Source organism: Xiphophorus hellerii, chromosome 21, assembly GCF_003331165.1.
Source record: "Xiphophorus hellerii strain 12219 chromosome 21, Xiphophorus_hellerii-4.1, whole genome shotgun sequence".
NCBI classification, from domain to species: Eukaryota; Metazoa; Chordata; class Actinopteri; order Cyprinodontiformes; family Poeciliidae; genus Xiphophorus; species Xiphophorus hellerii.
Genome location: NC_045692.1, coordinates 16916756 through 16940599, shown reverse-complemented (window position 1 = coordinate 16940599; position 23844 = coordinate 16916756). Strand labels below are relative to the sequence as shown.

The window sequence follows — 23844 nt, the reverse complement described above, 5'->3', positions numbered from 1 at the left end:
TATTAAAGAATTATTGACTTAAACAAGCTCCTTTATTTTACTAAAAAGTTACTTGTAAGTTAGTAAAATTTTATTTCAAGTGTACTAAAATATTTGCTCTAGAAACTAAACAAAAATATCATATGGTGCTTGCAATTCGGTATTGTCCCCAATGTGACCTCTGTATGTATAAAACCGTGATTTAGCTGAATAATGAACTGATTTGAGATTTCTATCTGGCGCTAAATTAAAGGGTGGTTTCATTGTTTGAAGAATCTTGACTGCATTTGATTGTTTAGGCATTGAGAGGACCTTAAATTGAGATGGGCATAAAAAATTTAATATATAATTCTGAAGGTATAACATGTTTTTCATAAAATGTTCCAACACCTCAGTCTAGGAGCCAGTCAGCTGGCTGAGAGCAAACTCATACACTTATCCTGCCTGTTCAAGAGAGGCAATTTTGGCTGTCTAGAAACACTTCTTGTCACAAAAAACACAGACAGTCATGGTGTGGAGACTTAAGGAGCACCACCCACACCATACTGGTTTTAAACGAGTTTGCAAGCTACGAGTGACATGTCTGAGAAGCAGCTGACTGTAGACTCAATTAGAGTTGATAACCTAATTATGTTGCTCTAAATGCTTGTGCAAAGCTATAAAAAGCAGAAAAACAGTATGACATGGAGTTTTTTGTGTGTATTTTTAACATCAGACTAATCCAGAAAAATAAGCAGCAGTGATTATAGTTATTTCTATTTTTTTAAAAATGCAATTATATCATAGTTTGTCAAATTTGTGTCAGTACTGTAAAACATATGCTGTATCTGCATATGTACACAGGTATAGCTTATCTCATAGTGGCCCATTGTAAACAGCAATTTTAATAATTTTTTTTGTCCCATAAAAACAATTTAAAAAAGATAGAATAAGTTTACATTTTTTCATGTAGATTTTTTTTTATTGCATTAAAAAAGTACTTCAGTTTCTCAGTACTGAATAAATCTTCACACAGTTTATAAAAACTGAATGAAGACGGCAATGAGCAGATGTGACAAAAAGTGAACACAACATAACTTTCCTCTGCAGACTTGAACATCAGACAGACTAATTACACATCCCGGTTGTCTGCACCACCAATGAATTGTTAATACCTCTTATGACCTCTTTCTGTAAGCTACTTCCTGAATCCACCGTCACCATGGCAGCTGTGTCGTCACTGTTGTTATGGCGACCGCAGCGCTGCTACTGCTGCATTTGCTAGTGCTCCTTCAGTTTCCCTCCCTCTCCTGCTCTGTGTTTGTAAAGCTTATCCCTATATGGCCTGCAGTTTTAAAGAGCAGCTGTTAAGAGGCAGATGCTGTAAACTAGAGTGAGTTTGCCCGTTTTATATGGCCCATCAAAGTAAACACAGTGTGTCAGTGTAAGCAATACAGTTCCCCCCCGCCTGGGTGCAAGAAAGCATGTCCTCCGGTCATGTTTTTAGGAACTTGGCGATAAAGAAGCCGATGGTATCTGTGTCTGCCCTGCAGGTGAGGGGCGCTGTCGTGTCTGTCTGCTCCCAGCTCAGCTCAGGACTGAATCTTTGGAGGAGGCGTAGTTGCTCAGGTGACAGTCCGGCTCCCAGCATGCCCTCTGAACCGATGTGAGGTTCCTGGGAGAGGCGAGAAGTTTCAGTGGCATCTCCTCATATCTTTGAGCTTTGAATCTTTCCATGCGGTGAAAGTACTCTACCTGTGGCTGCAGAGAGAGGCAGGGAAAGGTGTTGAGGGCCCAGGCTACCTGCTCCTCATTCTCTGATAAAGTCACGGTGCAGGTGCTGTAGACCAAAACTCCACCTTTCTTCAACAACCGCACCGCCTGCAGTAACAAAGACTAATTAACTCTTTAAATGTAAAGAGATCATATCGTAAGTGTTAGAGGTGCTTATGCAGTGACGAGTCCTGATTCAATTCAAAACAGAGGGAGAGATTAAATGTTGCAAATGATACAATTGTCTCTAGAGTTTTTGTAGATGCTGATGTTTGCTTTCAACCACATGTAACATTTATATGTGGTCAAAAAAGTTGAATGACAATCTCATGTGAGCAGAGCGTTTACTTCCCAATATTTATGTGAAGTTTTATGTATGAAGATTTTTTGTATAGCAAAAAAGCTTTTTATGGCTGTCTTTCATCAAGAGCTTTCTTCTCAGTCTTTACTGTTTATTCATTAATGTCCTCTACCAAACCACTGACAACTTTAGACAACTGCTGTATTTATAATGAGATTAAATTATACAAGTTACAAGTTAAGAGGAATTCTAAAGTATTAAACCACATTTTATTTGGAGGTGAAATTTTGTGTCTTCACAATTATGCATTACTTTATTTTGTGCCATCACAAAAATCCCCACCAAATATTCCTGTTGTAATCTAACAGATTGTGAAAAAATTCAAAGCGTATGAATTATTTTTGCAATTAACTCTGGCTTGTTGGGAGCATCAAAAATCTTAAACGTTTATCTAAAAATACTTTTTATAGCCGGCTAAATTTAAGAAATCAGAAAAAGTATTTCAATATTTGGAGTAATTTTACACCCTTACTCATAATTTTTACAGTTTTCCCCTCAGTCAGAAGTTGGGAAATTTCCCAAATTAACAAGCATCAGAAGGAAACAAAAGTTTTATCACAAAAACAAATGTTTGAACATGAATAAAATAAGTCTTAAATAAGCATAAGTACTTGCTTTAGATTCTAAAAACTTCCTAAAATGTCTGATAATTTTGCTTCATAAGACTTAAAGGTAACCAACTCTTAACATCTTATAAATGGTTTTATTCACACTTGTCACATATATCTTAGATTGGATGAATATATCTTCAGAGAAATCATCTTATGGACAGTGGACATTTTTCCATGCGTCAACAGAAAAATGATTCCTGAGCCGCTATTTTCTATCTAGACACCAAATGTAATTAGAAAAAGAAGCTCAAATCGAATTACTAATATTATAGAACTAATATCTTAATAAAACTTGAGAACAGACTTAAAAATATATTTGATTTAGAGTTTGCTTCTTTCAGCCTAAAGGACACATACAGTATATGGTATTCTTCAGAAGCTCTTTGTTTCACTTAAACGTGATTAGTGTCCAATGCTGTCCTCTACAGGTAAAAATGAGTAAACGACAGAAGTGTTGTATCTGTGTGTAGTAAGGCCTACTGCCTGAAACAACTTGCGCTGCAGCGGCGGGTAGGAGCAGAATTTCTTCAGGCTCCAGGTGCTGGCCATGTTGGGCCGCTGACCCAGGCCGCTGCAGGGAGCGTCCAGCAGAACCCGGTCGAAACTCTCCGGAGGGAAAGGAGGTCCTGGAGTAATGGGAAAAGTAGACTGCTTGTTATTTAACTCAACCAGAAACACACAAAAGGCTTAAAGGTGTCATGCTTTACCTTCAGCTTCCTGTGTTGGCTCGTCACTAACAGCCTGAGTGCTGTTGAAGCAGAAAGCTTTGATGCTCTGCAAACTCAGCATTTGTGCGTTCTGACGAATGCGGTCGATCTTGTTTCGGATTCTGTCCAAGGCCACAACTTCTCCCTGTGTGGGACAGTCAAGGAGGACTTCAATTCTAATAACTATGTACTCTAATTATGTGAAAATGTTTTTAATTATTTATAGAAAATAGGAGCGTCACTACAAGAAACATATATTTCACAAATCATGTGCTGAAACTGTCATAAAAGTAAAAAAAAAAAGAATAAATAAACAAGCAAAAAACTGTGAAGCCCCACGAAAAGCCCACTCTTCATTCATTGGCATATAAGCAACAGAAAACTTGTTGAGGAGCAACATTTTTTACTTAAAGAGTCCACATCAAAATCTACCACAGTACCTTATCCCCCATGAGGGCAGCAATGTGGCACGTCTTCCCTCCAGGGGCAGCACACATATCCAAGATTCGTTCTCCAGGTTGGGGCGTGAGCACATGCCCCACCACCACAGAGGGAAGGTTCTGCAAAAAAGACGGCAATGTTAGCAGATTATGCAGAGCAGCTTCAACTGGTGACAAGAAAGTTCATAGGCTTTATTAAATAAAGTCTGGACTCTGCCCGAGTTTATCAGATGACCAATTTATCATCCTCGCTTTAATAGGCTTTGACAGAAATACCTGCAGGAACACCATGCTGGGCAGAACACCATCGAAGGAGGGACTCTTGTAAAGTGGATCCACCATCCGAACACCCACACCTCTGGAAACACACGTCACCATAGAGATCCTTATGAGCACTGCTGTACAGATATAAACACTTCTGCTTTCTGATGAAGTGTGTTGTATCTAGTATTTATTTCCTTGGATATAGCAAAAATTACATTTCCTCCTTAAATAGTTATAATGGTTGTCTTACGGCTTTAAAATGTGTTGCAAATGTCTATCAAAATTAAAATAAACTCAGTTTTCTATTAAAAAACTGTCTAAGTTATAAATAGTGAAAACAGCTAAAGACCAGACAGCAAAAAATGCCAATTTTTTATTTACATCTAAAGAATGATTACACTTAAGTTTATTCTTTTATTTCTGTTAAAGATAACTTGTTTTAGTAGCTAAAGCAGAAAAATAGTGTAATAAGAAGTACCAGATAAATATGAAAAGCTTCATGAAAATAAATGAGTATGTAATTGTATAGTGGAAGGAAGATGATCCTTTTTTTATATATATTTTTACAGATAGAAATCTGAAAAAAAGTTTGTGTTAAATTAGTACAGAACCACTGCCCAAGTATGAAGACATTTTTAGGCAGAGCTCTCATGAAATTCTAGATGGACTTAAATCTACAATAAAATCTCAACCCAACAGAGTTTTTCCGCAATCATCTTCTCATATCATTCACATTATTCTGAAACTTTCTTGGCTTGCTACTGGTTAAGAAAAGAAAACATTCGACCACCTGGCCGGGGTTTCAGTGGCGAAGATGGCCGACCGATCCATCTCGGCAACTCCGTTCCCCACAAACACCTTGTTTCCCTGGAAGCTTGTCGCTCCACGAGTGCACCTTCCTCCTAAATCGGAGAAGACCGACACCATGTCTCCTGCCTTCATGTCTGAAGACAAAAGCACAACATGAAGAGCTGCTGGAGGACATAAGGAAGACAGTTGAAGTGATATTAAATACAGCTGTGTTACACTTGGGGCTGGCGACGATCCCTGGGGCGAAGACATGAGCTCCTCTCAGTACGGCGCTGCCACACTGAGCACCTACCACCAACTCAGAGCTCAGCCGCTCCACCGCCCTGAGGATTCAGAGGAACACATGCATTTCTTACATGTATTTCTATAGTTATTCATTTAATTTCCAAGCTGAGGTTTTGGGTTCATGTTGAGTGCGAGCTGCAGAGACATTCTGAATTATGTCCCGGCATTCCTCGCATACCTCGGGCCGTCAACAGGAAGTAGCAGCACATCTGTGATTCTTGGGTGTGGAACAATCTGGACAGACGGTACTTCTGCTGACGAGCCGCATTTCTGCTGCTTCAGAAATAAAAATAAGTGTCTCATCTGTGACTCTAGTGAAAACTTGATACACGTAAATTCTCTTGCTCACCTTCTCGAGCTCTTTCTCCAGACTGAGCCTGATATCTTCCAGAGGAGCCAGGTGAGTGCTGGCTCGCACACATGTGGAAGAAGGCGGGTGAGACAAACACGTGAGCAGCTTCTGGAAACGACTTTCTGCCTCCTGGGTATCCACAGCAGCTAACACCTGAACAATTTACAGCCAACATGAAAAACACTTCATTTTCAGATCAGGTAGTTCAATGGGTTAGCATGGTTTCAGAGTTTTTAACATAGTCCAGTACATTTTCAACGGGGTTGAGGTCAGGCTACTTGCTAAACGGCAGTGTGCTTTATCCATTCTAAAACCAGATTCAATGTGTTTAAAATCAATGTTCTGCAGGAAAATTTCATAGTGACTAAATGTCAACCTTGTAGCTCAATGGTCAGCAATCTGCAGTTCGAGAGGCAGAAATGCCTCTTTGGTCCTTGTACAATGGCCAACTGATGTTTTAAATATAGAAATAATAAAAAAACTCAGATTTTAGCAGGTTTTCATTGAATAATTGCATTGAGTTTTCACAATGAAAATTTCTTACATCCTTTTCCACAAATAACATCCCATAGATAGTGCTTCAATTTTCTTTATTTCAAAACCTAAATATAAACATAAAAAGTTCTTAAAAACTATAGAAAATGACAATACATTTTCTATAGTTGACATAAATCAAAAATTGTCAAAAGCTGGATTTTTTCACAAGTTCATGTTACATTTGTGGTTCTAAATAGGTTGTAATGGTTCTTTGGATTGTAATGGCTGCAAAATCCTGATCTCGCAGAAAATTGGAGGTGAAGTTGAAGAAATAGGGAGGTTTTTAAAATTATTCTATCCACTTTGTGCAGGCCCTAGTCATGATGCTATCACTGCCATGGTTGGTAAAAGGTAAAGGTAAAGGTAATTTTATTTATATAGCACATTTTAGCAACAAGCCAATACAAAGTGCTTTACAGGATTTAAAAGGAAATACAAACAAAATAACAAACCAAAAGAAAGAGCAAAAAATGCTTTACGGGAATTAAAAGGAAATACAAATAAAATAACAAACCAAAGGAAAGAGCAAAAGACAAAAAATAATCTAATGTTGATCTAAAGTATGTAAACTAAGTGCTCCTGTTCAGGGTTGCTAAGTATCCTCTGGTCTAATTCCATTTCTGGGTTGGGAAAACAGGAGTCTAAAAAAATAGTCTAACAATGTTTATCCAAAAGTGTCCTCTGGGCGTCTGGTCTGTGCATCAAAATAGTGAGTACTCTACAATTTCTGATAAAATAAACTAAAGAGTGACTAATCTAATTCCTTTTCTGGGGTAAAAGTGAGTACTACACAGCTTCTAAATAACTGACAATAATCTAAAGATGAATCTAGGAAATGTAGTATTGGTCTTGATCGTGATTACTCCACAGTTTCTAAAAAATAGCTAAATTCTAAGGTTGTTCTAAAGCCTTTTCTAAATGTTTGAAGCATTTATAGATTTTTATAGCTCCATTTAACTCTTACAAATATATTTTAAACTAATTTTAATAACAGAACAGAAACCTGAGTAAATACCAAAAGTTGTTTTCAAATGATGATATGAAAACATCAAAACATATTGGATCCTTTTTAAAAATGCAATTTGCCTCCCATTCTTAAATCATGTTTTATCTGTGATTATTACCCACTTTTTCACTGATCCCACCCAGTCCTTATTATTGTCACCCCTATTGACTCAACTGAACATCAAAGTTAGAGCCTTCATCCACAAATGGAGAAAACATGGACAAAGGTTAACCTTCCCAGAGTAGCAAGCTATCAAACTTACTCCCAAGAGTGCACTGAAAACTTATCCAGGAAGGATTGAAAAAAACTCTAACCAAAAAAAAAAAATACAATCGCCTCACAATTCCCAAGAAAAATATTGTTGATTCATTTGGGCCATCAGTTCATGATCTTAAGCTCATGTGTACTTTGATATTGCTGCAGGATAATGGTCCAAAGCGCACGAGCAACTCTAAATCTGAAGAAACAAAAATAAAGGTTTTGGAATGGCCTAGTCAAAGTCTGGAATTAAATCAGACAGAGATAATGTTCCATAAACTTAAACAGGCAGTTTTGTGCTATAGAGACCGCCAATATAACTGAATTTAAACAATTTAGTAAAACAAAGACCAGAGAAATATTAGACAGTTATGCAAAAGACTCATCAGTTATCTCTTACACAAGATTTGAGTTGTTGCATGTGTTGTTGCAAGCAGAATGTTGTGTAAAAATAAGAAAAAAATCGCAACTATGACATAGCGTGCTCAAGCTCACAACTCAAGATTATAATCTGTTTCCAAAAAAATACTTACCTCTTTGTTTAGGAAGACATTTCTAAGATATTCTGTCACTTCTGGCTTCAGGGAGATTTTTGCAAAGACTGACATTTCTCCTGGGTGCATCAGGACGTGATTCTGTTAACAGAAACTGTTCAAAAATGCTGTTGGACATACTGAAATACTGATAAACATCACTGACTGGAGACTTTTCTGGAACTCTTTCAGAGACTTGACTGCGATAAATGATTCCTGCTTTGAATGACTCCCAGTACATAATTCCAAAACCACGTGTTCAATGGTTATATTGATTTTTGTAAGAAAATAAATTGGCTCTAAGGTAATGATATAATAACCGACACCTCTGACCTGCTTAACAAGTTCGCTTTTTATGAACATTCATAAAATTAGCATTAATACTGATTTTAAGCAGAAAAACTTTACCGAAATTTGTAATTCCATACTTACGGCATGGTTCTGATCTGGTTGTTTTGACTACTACTTCCGCATACGTCACAGATAAAGTCACATGACAAAAAATCTAACGTAAGTAGTGTTACGTCATTACGTAACACGCTTATAAGCGAATAGTCGCGATTGCTCTTCTGTGAGCAGCTAACTGGCAGAAGTCCTACCCAGCTGTGTGGACGTATCGTCCCGTTTAACAGCCTTTTGTCCGATTTGTTGTGTCTTGCATTTCGTGTCTTGCATACCCTGTCGTTGGGTATATTTTAAAGAAACGGACGCGCATGGAGTCTTTGTTTTTGGGAAGGCGCTTTGTCGTAGAGAAAATGTGCAGTTACTCTTAGCTACCGCAGCCAAGCTCGGACCGCCGCCGCACGGTGTGGACAAGCACGGAGCGGAGAGAAGCTAAAGGGCTGCTGTTAGTCGACCACCCCGAAACCGATCAGAACGATGGGCCTGATTTTCGCAAAACTGTGGAGCTACTTCTGCAACCAAGGTAGGTGTCGTGTTTGGAGATTTTAAAAAAAAAATAAAAAAAAATAGCAATGACACTGTTACGGTTCACTGCGAGCTCAAGTCTACCGGAGATGATGGAAGCCCGTTAGCTTGAAGTGAGCAGCAAGAGCCGCAACAACAGATGAAGGGGTGAATTATCTCGCCACGCATCTCTTCGGCTCTGAGTTGTCCTCTTCTTTGTTCGGGTTGAATGACAAAACAACAACTAAAACTCTCAATGTGTCTATCCGAGCCACCACTGCGGTGCTTAATCTGTTTATCACCTAGTGGACGACATAATTACATTAAGTAAGAGAGCCTGCCTCAGTTTATCCAGTTTGTCAATCAGCTTTAGTTCACTAACCAGGACACAAAGCATTGCATAACTTATCATGGGCTTTCTAAGAGTTTGATGAGCTAGATAAAATTTTCTACAGTGCTCCACTCCATCGAAAAATGGATAGTACATGGTTTTATAGAAGTTTTGAAATGCTTTTCCTGGCCCGAAAAAGTTGACATAAAAGATAGAAACTCCAAGATCCTCCCAGTGACGATGATACCTGTATATTAGCTGTGTATAACGGCACACTGTACAACTTTTTTTTTTATGAAGTCTTTTAAAACTTTGCTCACACGTTATTACATAGTTCATTGTGGTGTGGCCAAGCCCTAAACCTGTTATTTTCTAAAGAAGGACCGTGGTTTTATAATAAAGAACAATGTTTAATTGAAGATGACTTGAGCCTTGTCCTTTTTATGTGATACCAGAGTGACCTACGCTGTCTATTACTTCTATGGAAGATAACATAACACAACATTTCCCCCTACCTGCCCACTGGCCCGCTGCTGGTGATCTTCTACACTCTTCCTTCACTTATCAAGATATTCAGTCCTACTAGGAAATATTTACAGTATGGAAAAACACAAACAGTAATGGTGTGGAAACTAAAGGTGTCCCACTCATCAAGTACCACTGTTACAATGCGACAGTTGGCAATCTAAAAGCAGTATGTGTGTTAATCTGACTGCGGCCGCCTGCTAAGTTCCTCAACGACTTACCCAGTTAAGATCAGCTTGTTAAAGCTGCATCATTTTAAAATAGAACAAAATAAAAAAAAAAACAATATTCCGTGATTCTTGTGACTTTAGATCATGGCAATGATGAAGTGGGTATTTTTATAGTTCTTATATTGGTCATGTTATTTGACCTTGAAGAAAACTGAAATCTAATTACTCTCCAATTTTATAAGAACTACTGCAAATTGACTATTTTGGGGGTGGGGGAGGGGGTTTCTAGGGATGTAGACAATTGACTTGTGATTAATTGTTGATTATTGGTTTATAAGATCAAAATTATTTTCAATCAATTAATAACTTTTGCTTAGACCTTCTTTTAGTGCTGTAGTTTGACCACCATACCAGAATGGGAAAGATAAACTGTCAGTTAGTATAGGATGCAAGATGCACTTTATGTGGCTCTGTTTTGAAATATAAACACTTGACAAGCACCTTAAGTTTCACAATGTCGGGTTTTTTTTGGTTTTTTTAATTGAGCATATTATGAAAATTTAGCCCTTGTTGTTTTCCGGAAAGACGGTTGATCCTCTCCATACAAGAGAAACATCTGGTTTTTTTGTTGTTTTAAATGGTCGCTTATTGGTTAATTGTTAGTTGATCGATATGATTAGTCAACTTTAGATGAACTAATCAGTAACTTGCATCGGTAGTGGTTTCATTTTTGCAAAATAGTTAGTTTCTACATTTAGTAATATTTTGATGATTGAGTTGAGTTGTTTTATTGTGTGTATTGGGGAAATAAAAGCAATATTACTCTGAGCTGCTTTAATGAACCTGGGGTCAATTAAAATGCTTAGAAATTTCCAGATTAACCATAAACAATAAAGTTATGTTGCGAGACCTTAACTTGTTGACTAGACTGACTGGAAACATGGCCACGCGCACACAAAGCTTTCACATGAAACCATTACAGATTCTCTGAAACTCTGCTGCAAAGATATTGTCTGCTTCTTTTTTGGTGGTTCCACAGAAAATAAAAGAAATGGAGGTGAGAACAAGAGTAGATACGTGCGACTGAACTAAATCAAAGTGCCTGAAGGAAAATATTTTACTAGACTGGATTCTTAAAATAACTCCCACACAGCATGCTTAAAGAAGGCAACACATTGAGTTTAGATGGCATGGAAGCAAGATTAATCAATTTGCATTGGCTAAGAACGGACAGGAACTCTTTGTGTAGCATAAACAGAAAACTCCACATAGTTAATGCATAGATTACATTCTTAATTGAGCTTTCTTTGGGAGAGACATGAGCTTAACTGCATGGTGAGTATCTCAAAGAATTTGCCATTAGTTACTACAGTTTGAACATTTGTGAGGTTGTCTTTACAAGGGCTATTAAATTTCATAGTTTTGTGTTGCAGCTTTTTATTTTAAATTGCCATAATAAATATCATCTAAGAGCAGTGATTATATTTCATTTTTGTATTGTTATTTAGACTGTACACTACACACAGATTAGCCGTGTTTATAAAGGATAAAGTTTTAGTGAAGTTTAAAGCAGGATTAGGTTTCTAGAAACGATATCCCAAACATATGAGTACAGCAGAACAAGGGTACAGCTGTGCTGTAGTCCGAGAAGCATATAAGAAAAGCTGCAGTATTCACAACTTATAGGATATGTTAACAGGGCAATTCTTCATAAATATGGACTGTGTGGAAAAGGAAAACACAATTGTTGGGGTAAAAAAAAAAAAAAACAATTTCTGTTTGCAGCTTTTGACATGCCATATACAGAAGCGTGTAAAGAAGGTGCTCTGGCTCAAAGCTGAACTTTTGTTTTGCACATTCAGAACACAACATCCACACAGTGGTGGTAGCATCATTCTGTGGGGTCCCACTTAATCAGGAGATGGATAAAGCTAAATACAGGACAACACTGAGAGTCAAGGGAACTTCAAGAGTCAAGAAAAAATTTGAGACTTTGAAAGGGGTTCACCCTCCTGATTTAAAAAAAAAAAAAAGACTTTTTTTTTTTCGTTTTTTTTAAATGTATATATATATATATTTTTTCTTTCCACTTAAATTTTCACTAGTTTGTATTTTTTCACATAAAATACAAAGTCCAAGTTTGTGGTTCCAACATAGGAAAATATGAGAGTTTAGGGAGTTCAGGGGAATACTTCAATCAGAGACTGGAAAATAGTCAAAGATGAGAATAAAATCTGTTCCCGTCTTAGTGTCTTAGTTTTATAAAACAGCAGGTAAGAGATTTTGTGTTCGTGCACAAATTTCATTGCTTGTCATCAACACATGGTAGCAGGCCATGAAGGAAGCAATACACAATGTATATCCTGCAAAGCGAGACCAGCAGAACTTCCTTCCCTCCTCGACTCAGAGGAACAAAAATGTTCATGTTGGCTCCATTACTGTGTTCATTCAGCCTAAATACTCCCTGTAGTTCTTATGAATGGTAAGAAGTGATGTCAGGGAAAACTGAGACAGGAAGTTCAGAGAGTGATTATTTTTTTAAAATGTGCTGCTGTGGGTGTCGGGGGTGCTTTGTGTTGACTGAAAACATCACGTTTAGTTGTTTTTTCCACTCCTCTCTGCCACGCAGTGCTGTTACAGTAAACTGTGCAGTTTGTGTCTTTCCTCAGATCATAAAAAAATCCTGGTTAACTGTTTTTGTCTCAGAGCACAAGGTGATTATTGTGGGTCTGGACAATGCGGGGAAAACCACCATCCTTTACCAATTGTAAGTACAATCTTTGAAACCATCCTGAAAACATAAACTAATTTTTTCCACTGCTCTTAGGTTCTTTAACTTTTTTTTTTAATTATTGTATAGTCTGATGAATGAGGTTGTTCATACATCGCCCACCATTGGGAGTAATGTGGAGGAAATAGTGGTGAAGAACACCCACTTCCTCATGTGGGACATAGGTGGACAGGAATCGCTGAGGTCCTCCTGGAACACCTATTACTCCAACACAGAGGTGAGAACCACGTTACGTTTTAGGTCAGCATTGTTCCAAACTTTTTCCCAGCACTTTTGTCTTGGGTTTTTATTTTCCATGTTCCGTCTCCTGAGTGGCAGCTGGTGCGTTCATTCAGAGCTCAGACTGCAGCAGGGGTCGCTGATGTCAGCTGGGTTAGCTTTATCACAAAGGAGTCTGTCTGAGAGGCAAAGTTGGGGTCAGCTGCCGCAATACTTAGGATATAAAAGGACAAAAAAAATGAACAGGAGAGGCAGATGTGTTGGGAACAATGCTGAAACGCCACCAACACTTCTCTCATGATGGGAGTCATTTAACAAAAGCTTTTATTACATCTTGGTGCATCATTTCTGAAAAATATTCTGATCTTTGTCCTTATCAGTGACAACATTTTAAAGCTGAAGATTAGCATGTTCTTTTATGGCTATTGTGAATTCAATTAAAAATACTTTAATCCTAAAGAATAATTAAATGTTTTTGTAACTTGTATTATCCAAGTTTCTTCAGCATTATTGTAGATGCTGATGGTTGTGGGCAGGAGGGATCTCCTGTAGCAGTCTGTATTACAGCGGTTCTGAAGGAGCCTAAAGGAAACTGGAACTCCTTCTTTTATTTACTTATTTCATTTATTTTTTTAAACTAAACATTAAGTTAATAAAAACTGTAACTGCACAAAAATTGGAAGCTTGTTGATCAAGAGTTTTATTGTTGCTTTTGAGTGCCCAGTTTTGGTGAAACTTTACGCTACCAATACTAATTTGAGCAGTTTCTGATTTCACTTTAGGTGTCTAAATCAACAGCTTTAAGTTTTTGTTTTTTCCTAAAATACTTTCAGGTTTATGTTAAAATAAAACTACAGTGGAGTAAAACCATCTCTATTGTCTTATTTAGATAATTTATGTTTTATCCCTTTACAAAAAAGGAATAAAAAGAAAACAAGTGTGCTGATATCGGTGTGGCCTGGTAGCACTTATGTTTCATCTACTAATTGCAATTTTTTTTTATTTTTGAATGAGCAAGGTCAACAGAGAATATCCTTGTTCCTCTTTCATATTAAAGAGGCTTAAAAACAAATGCAAGGATTTTCAAATCAGCACAGAGAATCCTTTTATATGAACTTATTTAGGTTGAAGTTTTTCTAGATTGCCTATTGCATCCTGAATGTGTCCATCTCTTTGTGCAAGTCAAGTAGTCATGTGACCACCTGCTCATGATTGGTGTGATATTTACATGTTAAATACACCATGTCAGCCCATTTGCAACTTCCGCTAGAGTCGATTTGATTTTAGTGCTGCCTCTTTCCAGACAAAACATTTCTTTGGTCTCCGGTCATTGAAGGCTCCTATTTCTCATTCAGAAGAGGTTTTTGGCTTAGGGGTCAGAACGATTGGATATGCCCACCTATCGTGTTGCATTTAATTCCTTTAAAAGTCTCTCTGTGATTTTCTTTTCTTTTTTTTTGTCTCTGCAGTTCATTATTCTGGTGGTGGACAGCACCGACAGGGAGAGACTGGCCATCTCTAAAGAGGAGCTCTACAGGATGTTGGCTCACGAGGTGGGCGACGCTTCAGGACGAAAATAAGCTTCACTTTGTCATTTCTGTGCCATAGTTGCACCATTGTCAAGAACGTGCAGGTCAGAAGATGTGATTTAAGCTGCATTGTTCTCTGAATTGTCCCCTCAGGACTTGCGGAAAGCAGCTGTGTTAATATTCGCCAACAAGCAGGACATGAAGGACTGCATGTCGGCAGCGGAGATCTCCAAATACCTCACCCTGAGCTCCATCAAAGACCATCCCTGGCACATTCAGTCCTGCTGCGCTCTGACAGGAGAGGGGTGAGACGCTCTACTGGTTTACAAACCAATACCAGATGATTGATTAAAATCTCTCCTTCTGTTCAGAAAATGGAATAGAAAAAAAGTGATGCATGTTCTTTTTCTTATTTGTTTGATAAATTCACACAGTCATAGTACACATTCAGCCCCTTTTTAGAATGACGCCACTAAATAAAATTCCGTTCTGGAGATGCTGGGCTCATCTCTCAGCAGGACAACCCTAAGCAGCATATAGCCAGGGCTACAGTGAAAGTATTGTGTGAAAATGGACCAGCGTCCATTCCTGAGAATCTGTGGGGAAACTTGAAATTTGATATTCCGACACTCTCAAACTAATCTTACCGGATTTACAGGCTTTTGTTTGTAGAACATTTTGAAAGATATATGTTTTCCATTCAATTGTACTACTATCGCATAAAATCCCAAAAATACATTTCATGTTAAAAAAATAAATTCAAGGTTAAGAAGATTTTAGCTGTTGCAGAGTGACTTTCAAAACTACAACCAAGTCCACATTTTTTATACTTGTGGTAGATTTATAGTTTTAATTCATCCAAAATGTTGTTTTCTAAAATGATGTAAAAAAAAAAAAAACATATTTATTTTAAAAAAATTTATTTGCTTTGTTGGCCAGTTGTTCCACGTTTCCATTGGAATTGTGAAAACATGTGAAAGTGACTCTTGCGTCTTTCCATCACTGTAAACTTAAACCTCATCCACAGATTCAACTCCTAATTCTGGTGATTAAGTTAAGATCACTTTACTCAGACCTGTGGCAGATTTAGGTTGAATTTTGGGCTGATCTGCAGGCCTTTGAATCTGTCTTGCTAGAAGAGCTGTTAGCCACCAGGTGTCGCTTTTTTCACTAAACAGTTTCTTTGAACTTGAACGTTTATGCGTGAGTCAAGTCAAGATGCTAGCATTGTTATAAGCAGCTAAAGGTGTCTGAAAATAAAGTTCTCTGTGGGCTTTGGGTCTTGAATCTCATTACACCTCTTCTTTGTTCCAGTTTATGTCAAGGCCTTGAATGGATGACCTCCAGAGCTGGACTCAGATAGCCCCCCTGTCCTGCCATCAATGCCTGACTACCTGCACCTCTCCCTAATGAGGTGGCACACCATTTTTGTCCTTACTGGCTTCATTTTTTTTCTTCAAAAAAACAAGATGTTGTTGATGTTGACACAACAAGAGGCAGCACCGCCGACGGACCACCACAAAATCATTTTGTGGAGTCGGAGCAAAAACAAAGACTGCGAAGAAGGTTGTCAGTCAAGGACAATTTACACTACATACATATCATGTCGCGTTACATCTCATCAAGCTGAGTACTTTAAGGGAACTTTAATATGGTGCAGCTTTCTTCAGGTTAAACGGAGGAGTTACACAGTATTATGAAAGCAGCTCCAATGATTATATTCACACTAAGATGTTCTATTAATTTGACACAATAATGTTTTATTTGGTTCTCATTCTAAGCACAGATGTTTGTTACATTTTGTTTCAGGTTCATAAGTTACAGTCATCATGTCTCTCATTCATTTGGAGTTTTTAAACCAACCTGTTTTTTTTCTTTTATGCCATAAATGATCCAGCCAATGTTGACATGCTAAATTTGGAAGATGGAAAATCACTTAAACATCAATTGGACTGCAAGTGGAAGCTTGGTTTTAACAGTATTTCTCAGCATTTTATAAACGATGCATTGAGTTATTTTAGTTTTGCTCTATAGTGATTTTAGTGAATAAGAGGTTAGTTTGTAGGCTTATTTTACTCAATCTTTCTCTTGAACTGTTTTTGTACAATTTAAACAAAGGGATCAGCAGAAGCCACTATGAAACAGGTGCCAAGCGTTTAGAGGAAACTGTCGCTCATGAACTGCTTGCACCGCAAGGTTCGGTGTCCCACCGACTTGATGTTTCAGCTCTGGTACTTGATGTTCAGCCTTAACTCAACCTCTCTAGTCTGCCTGATTCTTTTCCTCTTCCGGCTTGTCAAATGAATCCTTTACCATCACATCTATGCACGTGCCACTTTGAGAACTTGTTGTACAAGTTCAGGCGTGGCCATATTTGGAGGCGCATGGCTTACAGTGAGCCTGAGTCGTCAGGCGGCCAGATAAACAGGAAGTTGAACCATGCACCTGTTAACTCTGCGGCAGTGAGGCTTCCAGCTGGAGCTCACAAAGCAAGGAAACGGGTCACATGCTGTGGTGACATCTCGTCTCCATCATGTACTGCATTTGTTTTTTCATTAAACAGTTGTTTTTGAACAAGTGCTCTGTCATCCTTTGAAGAGGTCAAGTCATCTGTCGGTACATCAGTTAGCGTTCCAGATAGGTGCAGTTTAGACAATAGAGGGTTCCTGAGTCTTTCCTTTTTAAGACTCAATTTTCATAATTATCCGTTTCAAATATCACATTGAAGTACAGAGTTTAATGGCAGATATTTCTAAGGTGGGTACACTTTACATATGGAGGTGCACTAGAAACTAGAGTACAAAGAGGTAGGACACAAGGAATTGTAGGGAAAAGATGTGGGCAGGATGGAAAAGGAGGGAAGAGATTAAACAAAAAGCATATTTTAAGGAATAAAGTCTGGGAATAACCTTTTCTCAAAACTACCCAGAGTTGGAAAATGCCAAAATCAAAACAGTTTTGCTCAGCTCCACCAGCATGTGTGATAAACACCTACTTCATCCATGTAGCTGATAGAGATGTCAAATGATGCATCTATAAAATATGATCCAACCTGGCTTATTCCCAGGGATTCATCATTAATTTTTACAAGCAGCTGTTGAGGTAAAAACAACTGAATCAGTGGTGCGATGAGATTTGTTGGGTTGGCTGTTTCACCCACATCTTTCATGCCACAATACTTAACACTTTCATTGTTCTGTGCACCATCCTCTGTCAGGTGTGTGAATCTACTCCAGTGACATTCCAACAGCCTGAATATATTAGTACCTTAACATTGAGAACATTTTCTCAAAATATCAGTGAATAATATTTTATGCACTATTTGCAACACAGAGGTGCATATTATTTAAAATTACATTCAAAAACTATTACAGGTCATTTTAGAGATTCTCATAAAAACCCCAAACTAGTTTCTTACAAGACTAGAAGATTATGCAATGCAAGTTATTGTTTCCTTCCACTAAACTTTAAATTAACATGCCAAGATATCACGGTCCGCTTCATTATGTTATGACTTTTTATGGTTTAATATTAAGCACTTACTATGATTGCATAAACAGTTTAAATTATATTTCATTTATACTATTAAAACAAATATACAAAAAACAATTGGGAGATGTTCATTACCTGTAAACCATAGTAATCAAAATAAATATTTACTGTATAATTAACCTTTTGACTTCATTCCCAGATAAATCTAGAGGCTAAACCTTCCATTGTTCCAGTTCTGTTGTGGGAGAAGAAATTCAGGCTGTTGGGATATAAACACCGATTTATTAGGATCTGTACCACTGGCCAATCAAAACAAGGCACAGTAGTCTTAAAAGGACACCGGACGCATCCCGTCTTTTAATGAACGTAAAAGTAGCCGTGCAGTTTTTGAAATGTCTAACCTGTACTCTAAAAAATTTACTACACATTCACTTGTTAAAGAAGCACTGCAATGAGGCAATGAACAAATGAAAAAAACAGCAGGAACACACACTGAGGAATGGAGCGTTAAAATAAACTCAATCCAAAATATTACAAGTGTATATCAGTGAACGTCTAATAAAAGCCGATATGTTGTCCAAGCTGCAGCCTAGATGCAAACCCCTCAGTGTCAGAACAGGTACAGATGAGAACTTGCAGTAAATACCTACCATAAGATAACATTTCAGTAATAAAAAGGGTTTTTAGGATGTCAAACATTTCACAGTAACATCACTTTCACACATAAAAAGACATTGAAGACACAAAGCCAGCTGTCCATTCAGGCCTCTCTGCCTTCCAATCAACTCAGCTCAGTCCAGAGATGGACTTAAATGTTTGTCGTCACTGGTGCTGGTGTAATCTGAACTTCCCTGTCTATTAGGAACAAACCAAACTCTCTGGCAGTCTTTTGCATCTTTCTCTGCCATAAATCCACTTCTGCTCAAGCGCCCTTGACAAAGTCTTTGGGAGAAACAAAACATGTAGAGAAGAGCCCACCGGTCAAAAATTATACATTGTGGGTGATAAAAGGAACTTCTTGTTGCGGTGGGGTGCCTTCACTAAAACGTCCACCACTTTGTGGCCGCAGAGTTCGCCGTTGGACTGAAAGCGACCAAACATGCTTCAGTCCCAAACAACAAAACGCCTTTGGATGAGGCAGCAAAACTCCCATGGATTTTAAACAAAAAAGGACAAAGAACAACAGGAGTACGGGTACGGGTGATCTTTGGACGTTGCAGATCTAGGATCTACACACACAGAGCTCTGGGGAACCTGAGGAAGAAATTCAAAAATGTTAGTTGAGAAAGAAACAATGAGGGGAAAAAACAAAAAAACACACAACATCTTAAGCCGTGAGTAATCTCACCCTTCCTCGGTGAAGCCGTCCATCTCTTCTTCGTCCTCCAACTCCATGTCCAGCTCGTTGTCGAGGCAACCTCTGCCGTAGCCACTAAGAACACTGTAAATAATCACATTGGTTTTAAATCTTTAAGCAAGTTCTATTTTTAGGCATGGCTCTACTATATACATTTTTTAAGAAAATTTTTTGCTAATTTGTTGCTGAACAAATAAAGATAAAACCTAAACCCAAACAAAACAAGCTTCAGTCCTTCATGCTGGTGACAAGGCAGAAGGAAACTAATCAAGTCGATTTAGACAACATCCTCTGTGTAATGTTGCTTAAACCTTTCTGATTTTTGTTCCAGTTAAATGATGGAAATTCTTGGCTTTGTTTGCAGTTAGTACAGCAAAAAGAAAAAAAATAAAATTTACTGTTCAACCTGCTAAACACTGATCTGAGTCAATAAGAGGAAAATTGGCCAATATGTTCATCTCTGATTCATCCACTACATTGTTCAAAATTCTGCCTAATCCATTCAAATCTCGTGCCTTTTCTGACACCATTGATCCAAATGCACGGAAAGAAATCTGGTCTGTTTTGAGTGCCCTTTAAAAGAAGAAAAAAAACAACTAAACTTTTACTAGGAGGCATCTTTAATAAGTAATGCTTACTGGCACAGACCTGACGGAGCGACACGTGAAGAACACGATCCTCTTCAGTTTTTTGTTGTAAAAGAAGTAGTTGAAGGACCAGAGGCTCCCCTCTTCACCAAAAGGATCAGAATCAAGGTCTGGGTTGTAGCTGAGAAACAAGGAGAAATAAAAGTGACTCCATCTGTCAGAATGGTGCGTTTAAGCGTCGTAAACCACCAGAATGCTGACCTGTAGATGTCACAGCTCTGCAGGTTGATCTCCTGGTCGATGGCGTTCCACAGCTCGGGTCCTACAGAGTTGAACTCTTCTCCCACCGATGAGAACAAGCTGCTGTTCACTGCGTTCACCACCTGAGGAGAAAACTACAGTTTAGCGACATCCCATTGTATTTTTAGAATAATCACACATCCTGTGGCGGCAGAAGCACTCACCCAGTTGAGGCTGGGCTCTCGGCTGAACTCGTGGGCCCGGGCGGCACTGAAGTCGTAGTCCGGCCTGAAGGACTCGTTGAGCGTGGTGATGAGGTAGAACAGAGTCTTCCTGCAGACCTTGTCGCTCAGAGGGTTTTCACCGTCCTCGCTGCTCTTCCCCAGCCTACCAAACAAACACAATGGTCGGCATCCCTTAAATACTCCCTGTTACTTTCTCTGATTTCTGCTGAACTGGATTGCTGTGCTCACTGAGAGGGGCTTGTGGCGCTGGTGGACTGAGGGGGAGAAAGGGCTTCCAGGACGTGTGGCTCCCCCTCCTGGCAGAACTGCTTAAACATGTGTTTATCATCTCCTGCCATCTTGCAGGAGTAGCTCTCAATCCTGCAGGAAAACAGGAGTAAAAACAAAAAAATCATTAATGCTTCAAATAAAAACATGTGAAACAAAGATTGTTATTGTAATGTTTGTTTTTATTTATTGGATGATTTGACATATAATAGCACCATAACATTTTGCAAAGTAGAAAGCCATAACATTATCATCCAACTAAACATGCTTTAAGTTGCAATTATAGAAGAATATCTAAGTTTTGCCATAGATCCTCAATTGGATTTAGGTCTAGACTTTGACTAAGCCATTCTAAAATGAATATGCTTCATTGTAAACCCTTCTATTGTAGCTCTGGTTGTTTTTTCAGGTCTTTACACATTTCTTTCAGAAAGGTCCTGCCTTTGTGCACAATCCATCTTTTCTGCAACTCTGACCAGTTACCCTGGAGTTCCTGTGGATTTAAGACATTGGAAGCCACATGTACTTTTTCCTTCCAGTTCTGTTATTAACTACTATCACATCAAATCCATTAAGTGTGTTTTGGACTATTTATCAAGCTCTGGATATCCTCTGGAAGCCATAGCAACACAAACGCCTCGCCAGTCTCCATCAAAGATCTCCTGCGCTCACGTAACTGGGTCAGATGTCTCTGGGACAGATATCAGCGGGCAGCAGACGGCAGTTGTTTATTTTCCTCCCGTGCACTCTGACTGAGGTTACACAAGGTGCTGCAGCTAAGGATAGAGCGAGTGTGAAGATCCTCCCAGATTCTGACGGCTTTAATTATAGGAACATCCAAGGAGCACGGAGTGGAAATAGCAGCACTGGTATTCCCAGCACAACACAACACAGCTGACCTTCTGTTTGAATCCTGTTGGCAACAACTCAGCCATTCAGACACAGGAGTAGGCAGCATGCATGTGTAATGAAGGGGCTCATGCATTAATTAATGGTAAAGCTACTTATTTACAGATGCAAGAGATCTTCAACCTACTTTTCCTGCTACCTTGTGAAGCCCTTTGCACCTAAATCCTTTACAGATAAGCAAATACTTAAATCACTTCAGCTTGTCTGAACTTGAATCCATTCTCCGCTACAGCTGTCCTGCGCTGAAAGACTCCTCCAATCAGGCTGAAACACCAGCAGAACTCAGCTCTCATGTAACGAGTATGTTAACACTCATGCCAGCTTAACAACGGTCTCCAAAATAACCACAGAACGCCGTGATCTGCGTCAACCCAGGCCACGGCCACCACACTGCTCAGTTTCACCAGCCCACACAGCAAAACTGCATAGCTACACAGCCCACTGGAGTTTATGTAATTACACTCCTTTTAGCTGTATCTGCAAGGCCCAGCTGGGAGGAGAGGGTTGCATAACCTGAGGCACACTGATATGGTTTACAGTCTGCAGACTAAATAACAAGAACATCATCGGTGAACTTTCAACGCAAGCTTTGAAAGTACGGTAGGCCCGTAGAGTAGTAAAACACTTCAGTAAAATTGTGTAACCTGTAGAAGGCTGCTGCAGCTTTACTACCCCAATTCAGCACAAGGTCAGTGATCGCTGTATGTGCCGGCAGTCCTGTTCCATGACGTCAAAAAGGTTAAACTTTCTTTCTGTGCAAGAGAAATGCACAATACAGACTGCTTCCTCCGAATGCTTTATGCTAAGAAGTTAGAAGTGCAACCATGAGGATTTACTCTCTGCATCTAGAAAACAGAGTCAGGGTCGATTGGAAAACGGTTGAGGAAAAACTGGGAAAAGGTTAATGGTTAAGGCAAAGTTGAGCTCTAGTCATGTTCGTGTCCACTGCACAGTGGAGGATCACAACATAACTCAACTTTCCAAAAAAACTCCCAACAGTTCCAAATCCAGCATTTTCAATGACAAATTTAAGGTCTAATTAGATAAAAAACAGAAAGTAAGTTGTACTCTGTTAAGCCTTCCTGTTATCTGCTGAAAGTCTTGATCTCTGGCAATGTGATGAAAACCCCGACAAGTGTGATCATATAACATTTCCCTTTATATTGCTTCTTACACAAATAATCACTCATATTCAGTCACCACTTCCACACTGAAGGGCTGAAGCATTACTACAGAAGGGATTTACCTGCCGAGGATACGGGACTCCCCTGTTTCCACACACAGCCGGGAGCTGAGGGCTTCAAAGCTGGAGTTTTCCAACAGCTTCATGGCAACCTGGGGTAGAAAAAAATACATTAAGATGACATTATAAACCTTATATAAATTAACAAGCACACTTCTATTCACAAATAGTGCCGATAAAGTAAACAGAAAAAGAAACTCGAACAAGAAGACAGAACTGCGCAGCAGCGCCCCTCTTGGGTAAATTACAGACCAAAACACTATTTCCTCTAACAGAAAACACTGCCCCTCCCCCACACACAGTCTTCCTGGTTCAACACATCGATTTTAATTCACTTACCAACAAATTATCTTCCACACAGGCAGAGATAAAAAGCTTTAACCTCGTAGCAGTCGACTGCGCCGTTAGAAACTGACCTCTTTTGTCAAAGCGGTTCACGAGGATTAACGATCCGCGCTTTGTTTTTTTTTCTACCAGCTAACGCTAGCTGCTAGCTTGAATATTTATTCTTCGGTCTTCGCCTCAACGCGAAACTAATACCGTGAACTTGAGCTTTGGTATCTTACAGAAACACTCGGTCGAGCGGGAGATGTTCTGAGGCTCTTTAAGTTTATAGAGAAGCTGCTCTTCCCGATTAAATGCGACGAGATTAAATCCAGAGACAGTTGGGGTCCGTCGGAGTCTATCTGCAGCGGCATCCCTTTCGACCTGATTTTACAAAACGATCTGTGTCGGGGGGATCAAGTCGCTCTTTTCTCAGCGACTCGATCAGAAAAGCAGCAAAAAAGCTACTGAGCCTATTAATAAAAAAAATCACAACTGAATGCTGTTTGTGCTGTGTATCGATAACCTTCAACAACCGCTCTGTTCTCACCAAAACAACAGGATCTACTGTACGTGTTGACCCAGCCCCTTTTCATTTATATACAGGTTTTGCTAAGGACCCACCCATTTTTTTATGTCCCTTTGTGATTGGCTACTTTTGCTTGTCTCTATGTGTAGCATGAAATGCGATTGGTTCTGACAATTGAGGTAGTGGCTTAATGTTTAATGTCAAAAAAGGACATATCTTGTGGTTTCCGACACTACCCAGTTCCGTCAGATTCAGTGGAGCTTCTATGAATATAAAGTTTCAGAT

General features: G+C 38.9%; 3 protein-coding genes across 6 annotated transcripts; 1 reads left to right on the top strand and 2 right to left on the bottom strand.

Moving 5' to 3' along the window:
* Nucleotides 1-908: 908 nt before the first annotated feature.
* Nucleotides 909-8410, bottom strand: nsun6 (NOP2/Sun RNA methyltransferase 6). 3 transcript variants are annotated; one of them, XM_032551586.1, is made up of 12 exons: nt 8328-8410; nt 7896-7997; nt 5559-5714; nt 5388-5482; nt 5141-5247; nt 4905-5058; nt 4127-4208; nt 3851-3970; nt 3411-3555; nt 3184-3329; nt 1714-1839; nt 909-1633 (listed from the first exon to the last, which is right to left on the bottom strand). In XM_032551586.1, exons 2-12 carry the CDS (start codon nt 7983-7985, stop codon nt 1454-1456), a joined length of 1401 nt encoding a protein of 466 aa, XP_032407477.1. In that variant the 5' UTR covers nt 7986-7997; nt 8328-8410; the 3' UTR covers nt 909-1453. The 3 variants fall into 3 exon arrangements, with proteins under 3 accessions (XP_032407477.1, XP_032407476.1, XP_032407478.1); XM_032551585.1 differs by having other exon boundaries at nt 5388-5485; nt 8328-8405; XM_032551587.1 differs by having other exon boundaries at nt 5388-5479; nt 8328-8405.
* Nucleotides 8411-8479: 69 nt separating this feature from the next.
* On the top strand, nt 8480-16943 carry arl8 (ADP-ribosylation factor-like 8). Of its 2 annotated transcripts, XM_032551590.1 has the most exons (6): nt 8480-8820; nt 12534-12594; nt 12688-12835; nt 14307-14390; nt 14520-14671; nt 15681-16943. In XM_032551590.1, exons 1-6 carry the CDS (start codon nt 8775-8777, stop codon nt 15727-15729), a joined length of 540 nt encoding a protein of 179 aa, XP_032407481.1. In that variant the 5' UTR covers nt 8480-8774; the 3' UTR covers nt 15730-16943. The 2 variants fall into 2 exon arrangements, with proteins under 2 accessions (XP_032407481.1, XP_032407480.1); XM_032551589.1 differs by lacking the exon at nt 8480-8820 and having other exon boundaries at nt 11898-12594.
* A 145-nt stretch (nt 16944-17088) lies between these two features.
* maf1b (MAF1 homolog, negative regulator of RNA polymerase III b) lies at nt 17089-23608 on the bottom strand. Its single transcript, XM_032551588.1, has 8 exons — nt 23046-23608; nt 22710-22798; nt 20516-20647; nt 20267-20429; nt 20064-20185; nt 19864-19983; nt 19207-19299; nt 17089-19112 (listed from the first exon to the last, which is right to left on the bottom strand). Exons 2-8 carry the CDS (start codon nt 22790-22792, stop codon nt 19088-19090), a joined length of 738 nt encoding a protein of 245 aa, XP_032407479.1. The 5' UTR covers nt 22793-22798; nt 23046-23608; the 3' UTR covers nt 17089-19087.
* Between the last annotated feature and the right edge of the window lie 236 nt (nt 23609-23844).